Raw genomic sequence first — 10,833 nt, 5'->3', positions numbered from 1 at the left:
GAATAACCAAATCTCTCATATGAGCATGAGATCCAAAAAAATATAAATTTCACATCCATATAAGATATTTAGTCATTTATTTAATAAAAAATCTGATATCTGTACACCTTCAAAAAGATGCATATGGTATGCCTTTCATAACATTTTTTACAAAATTTCATAACTTAAATACAAAATGTCATAAGTTTTTCATTATAAAAGTCATAACTTTTTTTTCACTGAAAAATATTATAACAAAATCTCAAAGTGTCATAACAAAAATTACAAAATATCATAATATTATCATTCTCAACTTTAGAGTGCACATTATAAATTATCTATTTATGACTTTATAACAAAATATTATAACACACATCCCAAACAATTATAACATTCATCACAAATAATCATAATATTTATCATAAAAAATTATAAATTTTTTACAGTATACATTATTTAAACAACAATGCTACATCCCACTAAAAGTGGTGCTCTAAAGCACCACTAATGAGTTGGCACCCACTTTTTTTTTAAAAAAAAAAAAAAAAAACAAAACACAAAAACATTGTGACAGTGTGTTCCACCCACTGCCACATCATTAATGGTAGCACTAATTAGTGCTCCCACTCATTTTTCTTATTTAAAAGGGTGGTCTCTACCATTCCCTTCCATTCAATTTGCCAACTCAACTCGTAGCTACTCGTCAGTCAGTCCAATCTGCTTAGTCGATTTGAAATCGTGAATGGTAACTGCGGTGAGATTTTCTCAACCTAAACCCCATTTGATCGCGTATCAGATGCAACCCGTCGACCCCAACCCATGAACGTCCTCACTTTCAATGGATGGATATACAATTGACCCAAAAATTAGGGGCCAAAAATGCAATATACTGAAACTTCAACAACCTTTTCGTATCGTTTCTCAGCAGCCAAGCAGTCCGTTTTTCTTGCTAGACTGTAGAAAACTGAGCTCTGAACATGGCGGAACTGCAAACGAGCGATGAGGTTTCCATGTTCTTGAAATCCGGCATTTACTATTTCGAGAACTCCAATGCAGTATTCATCGATCCCGTTCGAGTCCTCAATCGTTCTTACAATCGATTTAGGGTTTCATCTTCTGTGTACTACTCTCGATTCTTCGAATCCAAGTGCTCCAAAGAAGATCCAACAGATTCTTCACACTCGAGAAAACGAAAACGAAAACAGAAACAGAAAAGTCCTCTCGCTCTCAACGACAGAGAACGAATCGCCGATCAACGCCATCAAGTATAAATCGCCAATTTTATACTTACATAAACACGTATTGAATGTTTTGGCTTGTTGTGATTTTGGTTAGTGATTTTTGTAGGAGGTGAGGCCTTTGTTGTTGAAGGCACATGAAGCTTTACTTGGAGCTACTGATTTGCTAGCAATTATTCGAAACTTGAGGAGTGATGGATGTTCTTCAGAAGATTGTGGAGACTTAGTCTCGCCGAGCACTGATCAGTCTTTTGTTGAGCTCGGAAGTGTTTGGCAAGCCCCTTTGTATGAGATAACCCTGAATTTTCCTCAATTCTGTGAACCTACCCAAGATGGAGGTTTGTTTGGCAATATCTTATTTGCAGTTACTCAATTGTGTGTCTATTAGTGGATATGATAGTGTGGCAAGAGAGATGGTTTTAATAGTATTGGCTCTTGTTGAAGAAAAATGAATTCATGCTCTTTTTTGGGGTGCAAAATTATCTTTGCGGAATTGGAAGTGATATTAAGGACTTGTTGTGACCAGACAATAAGCCCAAACAGGGAACAATTTGTCTAACATAAGACATAGTTTAAGCTTTAAATAATATTGTTCTTGAGATAAAAAGAAGAAATACTATGTGTTAGAAAATATTTAGCAAATATGATGAGCAATGTGACACGCACCAAAACTCTTACTAAAACATGTGTCCAAACATCATTGGATGTCAAAGTGTCATTATTTTTTTTGACAACAAATCATATTTAATTTATTGTATGTCTAGTAAGATTTTTAGTAGAAGGGTGGGTGGCGGAGCGGTAAAGCTACCCTTGGGGACCTGGTGGTCATGGGTTTGAGTCGCGGAAACAGCATCTCTGTTTGCTGGGTAAGGTTGCATACATTAACCCTTCCCCAAACCCCGCTTAAGCAAGAGTTTCGTGCATTGGGTACGTCCTTTTAGTAAGATTTTTAGTAAGAGTGTTGGTGTATATAGAATTATTCAAATATAATACATCTGTTTTGTCTTGTGTAATCAGTTGGTTCCACACAATGATGGTCTGAGGTCAAGCCTATTGTTTGTGTCACAACCTTTTAGAGGTCCAATCCCTGTTCTTGCTTTAAAGTTAAACATATCAGGAGTCTGCGATATGGTGTCATATAAGTCTTACGCAAGTGTAATTGATATGCAATGCTAAATTTCACGAGCCAGATAAATACTGTTTGACAAAATTGTACGATATACAGAGTTCATGATGTGCATATGGTAGCCGTTAATCACTAAATTGTGCAGCTATATGTATTCTGCCTTCAAGTCTGTGTGTTTCGTACCGCATAGAAATTGCAAGCTATCTGTCATCTCAAGCATGTGATGTGATTGTCTTATGCTTTAGCTTCTAAATCGCAATAACTTGTTTGTTTGTTATTTCTTCTCAGGTTCATCAGTAGTTCAATTCATTGAACAAAGAGTGGTCCAAATGTTTAATAACTTAGTTGTTAACGAGGCAAGTACAGATGTAGAGGCTGAATTTCTGAACAGAAGATATATAATACCTAGAAAGAGTTGTTTCTACATGGTATGAATTTAAATATTTCCCATGGTTTAAGTTTTTTCATGATGGAACATCATGCGTAATGACTTTTATTATTTCTTTATCTGCTTTTTATTTTTTATTTCCTCAAGGACAAATTAAACCATTTCACTGTTGATTTCTCTATTTTCTTGTGTGATTGAAGCTTAGATTGTTATCTATTATGTCTCACATGCTTCTTGTGCTTCCTTTTTCTCATCACATGGAAGTCTGATCTGGGGCAGATTCACAACCTGATTCCTGGTAATGTCTACTAATAAAACTTGTTTTTGCGTTTCAATCTGGCATTGTGTGTTAGGAGATCTCCATTATCACTATTGATCCCGTTTAATGGCTAGACCTATCCTTCTTTAAGCTTATTCAGAATCTTGTGTCTCCTAAGAAATTTCAAGGTTTTTTCATAGTTATGTTACATGCTTGCACATAGGGTATATGATATTGAGTCTATCTATGAAGCATGGGTACTTACCGGGTACGGGTACGCGTACTGGGTACGGCAAATACATTTGGATATGTTGTGGGTACGGCATGGGTTCGTCGTGGGTACGGCAAGGTTATTTTTTTATTTTTTGCAGCTGCTAGAATTTGTTGCAGCCTTAACTATTTTTCTTTCAATTTTGAAAATATCAAGTGATTTATTTCCAACACCCTTTATCCATGAGTCATGGTTTTGCTCTCTTTTGCATCCTGTTTTAGACAATCAAAAAAGAAAAAGAAAAAATTATATAGCTGTTCTCTTTTTAGTTTTGATATTTAAATTTTGATTTGTATGTTGGATGTTTAGCTATAAATTAAAAAAAAAGTAAAAAATAAAAAAAATTGACGTGCCCTAGCTGTACCCATACCCATACCTTACTTCATTAAGAATTTGCTGCATCGGTGTACCCGTATCATACCGGTACCCGCACCCGTATGGCAAAGAAACATAGATATCAAATTCAATTGTTGGTGGGAAGCATCCTGTATTTGTCTATTTTGTGTTCCATGTGCACCAGTATGCCGTTGCTAGTCCCACTGATATGGCCTAAATGATGGTTGCTTTGGTGTCCTCAGTCCTCAGTCCTCACCCTTAATAAAAACTATAAGCTTTTCACTGACTGTTAAGGAATATGGTACAAATTCTAGTATTTCCAAAATGGGTTAAATGTCCTCTGATTCTTTCATGCAGCTGAATCTGATTGTGGGTTTAATCTTATACTGGTCGACCCACCATGGGAAAATAGCAGCGCCCATCAGAAATTAAAGTATGCATTCACATTCTTAAGCTATTTCTAGCCTTCAAAATTTTACCATGGTTTGTTGTATAAGTCATCAAATCTTTTTATAAAGTCTTTTGTATCTAGGGTCTTGTAATTTTAAGTGTATCATTTGAAATAAAATTTACCCTAGACATTTCTACACAAATGACTAAGCCAGCATGTATTCTCACATATCTTAAAGTTGTTGGATCAGAGAAAAATCTTGTCACATGGTTTGGATTGTGAGAAATCATTTCCTGGAAAAAAGATTGAATTTTCTGCAATCAGCAATCATGAGAAGTAATAAGAAGCATATAATTTCTGTTATCTCTGTAAGATGTATATTTAACCATAAACTGGATGAAGGCTTTGTCCATTGTGTTACTATTAGTAATAGTTTATAGAAACAAGTGGCAGCTATAAAACTGCACAACGTTGGTTTGCAACTTTGTCCATTTCCTCTTATTTTCTTTCCAAAACTTTAATTCCAAAGTCTACCATTATTACAAATATGTTTAATATGTTATTCATGTTACTTATGCTGGTTCCCTATCATTACAGGTACCCAACTTTGCCAAACCGATATTTCTTATCACTTCCAATTAAGAAACTTACTCATACAGATGGAGCTCTGGTAGCCTTATGGGTGACCAACAGGGAGAAATTGCGTGGTTTTGTTGAGAAAGAACTGTTTCCCTCATGGGGAGTCAAATACATGGCTACTCTTTATTGGTTAAAGGTGTTTTTTCCTTCTTTTTTTTTTTTGTTATTATTTTTGTTTTCCGGTTTTGCTCTTATATATATGGTGATTAACCATTGCCAAAACTGCCAGTTACTTGGCCAAAAATCTGATGTATTTAAGTTACAGGTGAAAGCGGATGGTTTATTGATTAGTGAATTGGATCTCTTTCATCATAGACCATATGAATGCCTTCTTGTAGGTTACTGTCATGGAAAGGTAAGACTCTGCAGTGGTAGTCTACGTACTTTTGATTGCTGATTGCAATACATTTTGGATTGTTTGAAGTTTCTGTTAAGAATTTGCTATCATACCTTTGCAGGCAATGGATTCTGAATCCTTGTCAGGACTCAAACCTATACCAGATAATCAAGTCTTCATCAGTGTTCCTGGGGATTACTCTAGGAAGCCCCCTATGGGAGGTATCCTTTTCTTGATGTGTCATACTATTCTTTTGGTTTGGTTTGTTTGATTTGATTCCATTGTCAATCCTAATTTCTCTGTTGGAACTGTAAAGTTCTTGTCTGTGGCTTGATACACTATTCATTAAAAAAGAAAAGAAAAGAAAAAATATTGAGGATAAATATTCGTATTAATCATTTTGATCGCAATTCGTTGTATTAACAATTCTGACTTGTGAAAATACTTTGTATTCCTTATTCCTTTGACAATTTCAGAGTTGCTACTCGATTATGTGCCAGGATTCAGGTCCCCTCATTGCATTGAACTATTCTCCAGAGAAATGATATCTGGATGGACTTCATGGGGAAATGAGCCCCTTCATTTTCAAGAGTCTAGAAATTTTTTAAAGAGGACAACTGATACATAATGCTTTCAGACGAAAGCCTCTCTCTTTGGAACTACATTTGCCGACCTGGAACCTATTTGGCATTCTTGTGCAAGTGTTTACCCTCAAGTAAGTTGCACATATTTCTGTCCCTGTTGACATATCATTTTGTTAAAACTGGAATATGGGTTTTGCTGTTGTTTTCATGATACTACAGCTTGGTACTTGGCATTATTAGTGGTTAATGAAAATTATTGATGGCAAGTGCTTGTAAAAACTGTAGTGGATAGGTATGATCACTGTAACTCAGCAAGTTTCCTCTGGTTGCCTTTCCAGTGCGTGGAGAGGTTAGAACATCTCTGCTCTATGATTAAATACCTCGTTTCTTTCTTCCTCCTGCTGTCCTGACAGGCGGTGAATCTTTCATCAAGTCTCTGCTTGGTTTCTGACTCTCTTTTTAACAATGCTTCCAATCTTGGACTAATTTAATACCCAGTTGAAACAATCTATATAAACCTCTCACATTCAAAACCTGTTTGACCATTTTTTAGTGTTGTGAGGCAGACATTTGGCTGTCATTAGTTTTGGACTTCTAGTTTAAACAGTCCATACAATCTCAGCCCAAAAATTCTATGAAATTGTTGTAAAGCCCTGAACCTCCTAAATCCTGTGCTGTCTTTGGTTGCCTTCCTTCTCATTCTTAAATCACATTTCTTTCATTTACTTATTAAAAAAACAACGCTTAATTAGTACACATTAATGTGTGTTTGGAAAGTGAAAGATTGGGTACACACCTAACCTTTGGCATAGTGCACAAAGTGGTTATCCTGAGACTTGAACCCATAACCTCGAGGTTATTAGGCCAATGTTTTACCTTTGAACCAATCGGTGTTGGCTCTGATCTCATTGGACTGCTTCAGAGGGAAGCCACAACACTAATATGTCAGTTTGTGGCTCCCCATTTCATGTCATCTCAATTCATTTTGTATATATTGGGTTATTTGGTTTTGAATAATTACTTACTATTTTGAATTTGGCAGCTGCATTCCAAGTCAACCCTTTCCCCAGCTTTTCACTGATAAAATGATTTTTAGTTACTACTAGTAGTAAGAAAGTGGATATTGTTATAAAATATATAATATTATATATTCTGATACTGCTTTTATTCAGAATGAAATATCGGATTATAGGTAAGAAAAAATATCTATTTAAAGTGCTAGAAATTAGCATTTATATACGATCTTGACAAATGACTGTCTGATCTGACATTAATGTGATATTCTGAAGTTAGTAAGCAATTGTTAACAGGATTGGTGACATGCTGCCTTGTCCATGAGATGGAAGTGTTGCCTCTCCCAGAACCTGATGATCATGATTAACCATGCCATGGTCATCGCACTTCATTGAAATGAGGCATTGCACTTCATAGCCTATGTTGCCTAGGAGTGGAGCTCTTCACGGATGACAGATGTAGCTTAAATATCGAACAGCCAGAAGAAAATGCTGGCGGCATATCAAACTTTAACAGGTGACAAATATGTAACATTCGGAATTGCTGATTCTTCCAAAAGTATATTTAAAGACTTTATTCAATTTTCTGTATTTTCTCCCTAGGAATTTTGGGAAATCCTGGTTCTTGATATTGGTTCACATGAGAATATGGCCATTTTCACTGGGATAACTTATCGAATCAAAATGTGAAGTACCCAAATTGCGGATTTGATATGTAAAACTGGAATTTGCCAACATATATTATTTTGATGCAATTTCTGTAGGTGCCTTGAGTTGGGTTAATGGATTTTCAGAGTTCAGTTCTTATGAGTTGGGCACCAGTTTTAATATGGGTATGTGCCCTATCATTAAGCTATTGATCAAAATATGAAGTATCTATATTATTGATTTGGTATATGAAACTGCCAACAAAAATTGTTATGATGCAGCATCTACTGGTGCCTTGTGCTGGGATCATTAATTTTGTTCACAATCCCAAAATGTTTAATCCTGGGATGGTATTTTAATATTCAAAAATGATTGAGGCCTCAAATTTTTTGGCTCAAATTTGCCTCGAATTTGCTTTTTTTTTTTTTTTTTTTTTTTTTTTTTTTTTTTGCTGGGTTGATGCTTTGCTTATTATTATTATTATTATTTTTATTTATTTTTTTCTACAATGATTTAGCCCAGAAAAAACAAACAAAAAAAAAAAAAAAAAAAAAAAGAGCAAATTCGAGGCAATTTTGAGGCAAACTTTCGAGGCCTCAATCACGGTTCTTTAATATTTTGCCAATGAAGGAAAAGATACGGATAATTATATTATCTCAAGCAGAAACAATTTGGATCAAAATACTTGAATTATGACTCTCATGTCCTTCGTCAATTGAAGTTACTAGAGTTTTTTAATGTTGTATTTGTAAGAGGAGTTAATTTGAGCCCATTAAATTAATTAGGCCCAATAGTCCAAGATTAGTGGACCCGAATTTATCGCAAGTCCAAGATTGGTGGGCCCGGATTTATCGCCATCAAACGGGCCGAATCTTTCTAAGCCTCGAAAGGGTTCAGATCCACGAACTTAGAGACTTACTCAGACTCAGACTCGAAAGGGTTTGAATCCACGAACCTAGAGATCCGAAGCACTTGGCTTCGAACGGATTCAGATGCAATCTAGAAGCCGCTCCATTAATAAGTCCCAGAACACTTGCGGACTCGAAGCTTTCCGGGATCTACGTACCAGAACCATGGGCGTAATGGAGTCCGAACAAAGGACCCGATCCCGAGGACGGTGAGTGGAGATAAATTCACTCTTCGGTTAAACTAGCCTATACCCGGGTCGAGGTGGCACGATCTAGGGGGTCCCTGAGACTCGGCAATATTTGCGGCAAGGCGTTCTCTTAAACTACCCTTGACCCTTATGCAGCAGGATGTCCTCTGGGACTACCCCTGACCCTTTGGGATGATTGGGGATCATTGGTTAGGTGTGGCTAAGAAGAAGGGTTCGCCGAGAGGTTGATCTCCTCTTCGGGGTTTTCCTCATCCTCGGAGAGGTCTCATCTTCGGAGAGGTCACCTCCTCGGACAAGGTAGTTAGAGAGAATATTCCCCATGTGCCTTGCACATGGGCTCCATCCTACATTATGAGGTGCCTATAAATAGCACCCACCCATAGCTTTACAAGGGATGGATTTTTGGAGAGTTAATTCTTGGGAAAGAACTAATTTTCCATCTCCATTATCAACCTTGAGAGTGAAAGTGGGAGATCCATGGGAGATTCTTGCCATTATTCTCTCTCTAGCCATTTTGCCTTCTTCTTCACCCAATCTCTTATCTCCATCATCTTCTTTACTCTTGTGTTCTTGAGTTGAGACTATTGAAGAATCGAAGCCTCACATCATCTTCTAAAGAATTCGAAATTGTTCTTCAAGGATCTTCGAAGGTCTTCGAATTCTCCAACGACGTTCTTGAACCCTCTCTTACATTTTGGCGACTCTGCTGGGGAGGCGGATTGGTTAATGGTCTCAACGAGATCTAGAATCCACACAACTCCAACAAGGATGGCGGGAGAAGATGAAGTTCACCAACAAGGATCCTCTAATGGTGGTGATGACAGAACCATGGCTCTAGATCAACCAATTTTGCTTGAAGCCATTCAAGGATTTCAAAATACTCAGCAGGAGATTCTTACCACTCTTCAGAGTCTCACTCACACCATGTTGGTGATGAGTTCTAATTTTTCACCGGCGCCAAACGGAAATCAAACGGGTGGTGGAGTTATTCCCACCGGAGCGCAAAATTAAATCCAAGGAGAAGTAGGCCCCAATCAGCCTATGGCTCATGGCAACACGGCCACAGTAACACATGCTCAAACCGCAATAGGCGGCAGCAATTTGCCCATGCCCGAGCTCCATGGCGTGCCAAGCCAAGATCTAATGGTGACTAGGGAAGTTTCTAGTGTAATGAATGGCGCTCTGGCGACTGTTGGTGTCCAGGAAAACATGAGGAGCCTGATGGCGCAAAAGGTAGCTCTGCTCGTACCTAATCTTGTTACGCCACCAGTAAATGTTACTCAAGTACCAGCCGGGCCTCCTTTGGTGCCAACAACAAATCTGCAAGCACAACCCGGTATAGCGGCGCCGTGCGGTGGACTCTACGGGCCTCAATTCAATATTCCATCACCAATTGGCTTGTTTATAGGCGCTGATGGCCAGTATCGTCAAATGTCCTCACCAATGATGAATCCGCAGCACCAGAATGGCCAAGTCGCCCCTAGTTCAGTCTTCGCGTCCATAAGCCAAGTTCCGGGAATACCACCATCAAACTCTCTCCCTCAACAGTTTCTCACTCTCGTCGATGTGCAGGCCATGTTCGATCTCGAACAATGCAAGAGGACTTTACCCTCTTTGCCTGATCTGGATGTCAAGCCACCTTACCCCATTGAGATGCTGAGCTATCCATACTCTGAGGGGTATACAGTGCCGAAGTTCATCAAGTTCGATGACAAACAAGAAAATGCTCGAGAACATGTTGTGCGATTCATCAAGACTTTGGGTATTCATGGTTCAAACCACGTCCTCCGGCTGAGAGAATTCTCTAAGTCCCTTACCGACCGAGCATATAGTTGGTATGTTAATTTGGCCCCAAACTCTGTCCAAAGTTGGGAGGAAATGGTTAACAAATTCCACTCTAAGTTCTTTCAAGTGGCGGAGAAGGTGACCACACTTACGTTGTGTAAAGAAAAGCAGCAAGAAAGTGAAGACATCCTTGACTACGTCAAAAGGTTTCAGGACAAGGCCGTGGATTGCCATGAAGCAGTGGAGGAGAGTTATCTGGTTCAAATCTGTCTAGAAGGGGCATTGAGCAGGTACAAAATGTTTCTAGTTAATCACAAGCTACCTACCTTCTCGGCATTAATAGAAGCAGCTCGGAACATTAGCATTCCTCAGGCTCAGGAGTCCGGATTTAAGACCAGTTACAAGACTAGCTTCAAATCGTCTCGTGGACCTATTGTTGCTGCTGCCTCTGCCCCAGATACCCGAAAGTCACAAGGAGGAGGTCATAGAGGCCAGAAGAGAAAGCAATATAATGGTGAAAAGGGGAATGTTTCTTATCTATGTGGAATCGAGGAAGTGAAAGCTCTAGTTAAGGAATGGGTGGCCGACGGAGAGCTAAAATTGCCTTATGTCGAAGAAATGCCATCAAAAAAGGACCACGAGAGCCTTGAATTTTGTGTCTACCATCGTACATTGAAACATCCGACAGAGAAGTGTTGGACTCTCAGGAAAATCTTTAGAGA

General features: G+C 38.3%; 1 protein-coding gene across 7 annotated transcripts in view; it reads left to right on the top strand.

The window, feature by feature from the left end:
* The first annotated feature begins 648 nt into the window (after positions 1 to 648).
* The window catches only part of LOC114307006 (methyltransferase-like protein 2), a 30,753-nt gene continuing 20,568 nt past the window's right edge, over positions 649 to 10,833 (top strand). The window contains exons 1-11 of one of the 7 annotated variants that reach the window (XR_003644900.2): positions 649 to 1,244; positions 1,327 to 1,555; positions 2,632 to 2,771; positions 2,996 to 3,029; positions 3,955 to 4,030; positions 4,586 to 4,763; positions 4,893 to 4,982; positions 5,086 to 5,185; positions 5,602 to 5,679; positions 6,859 to 7,078; positions 7,326 to 7,394. Coding sequence is in view for 2 of the 7 variants with exons in the window: in XM_028252341.2 (XP_028108142.2) it covers positions 957 to 1,244; positions 1,327 to 1,555; positions 2,632 to 2,771; positions 2,996 to 3,029; positions 3,955 to 4,030; positions 4,586 to 4,763; positions 4,893 to 4,982; positions 5,086 to 5,185; positions 5,602 to 5,759 (1,293 nt within the window). In the remaining 5 variants the exon portion in view is untranslated. The other 6 variants (XR_014332330.1, XR_014332329.1, XR_003644901.2 and 3 more) reach the window with 6 other exon arrangements.

This window comes from Camellia sinensis, chromosome 6 (genome assembly GCF_055761805.1).
Source record: "Camellia sinensis isolate YWXY chromosome 6, ASM5576180v1, whole genome shotgun sequence".
Lineage (NCBI taxonomy): Eukaryota > Viridiplantae > Streptophyta > Magnoliopsida > Ericales > Theaceae > Camellia > Camellia sinensis.
The sequence above is the reverse complement of the archived record's forward strand: the minus strand, read 5'-3'. Positions and strand labels throughout refer to the sequence as shown.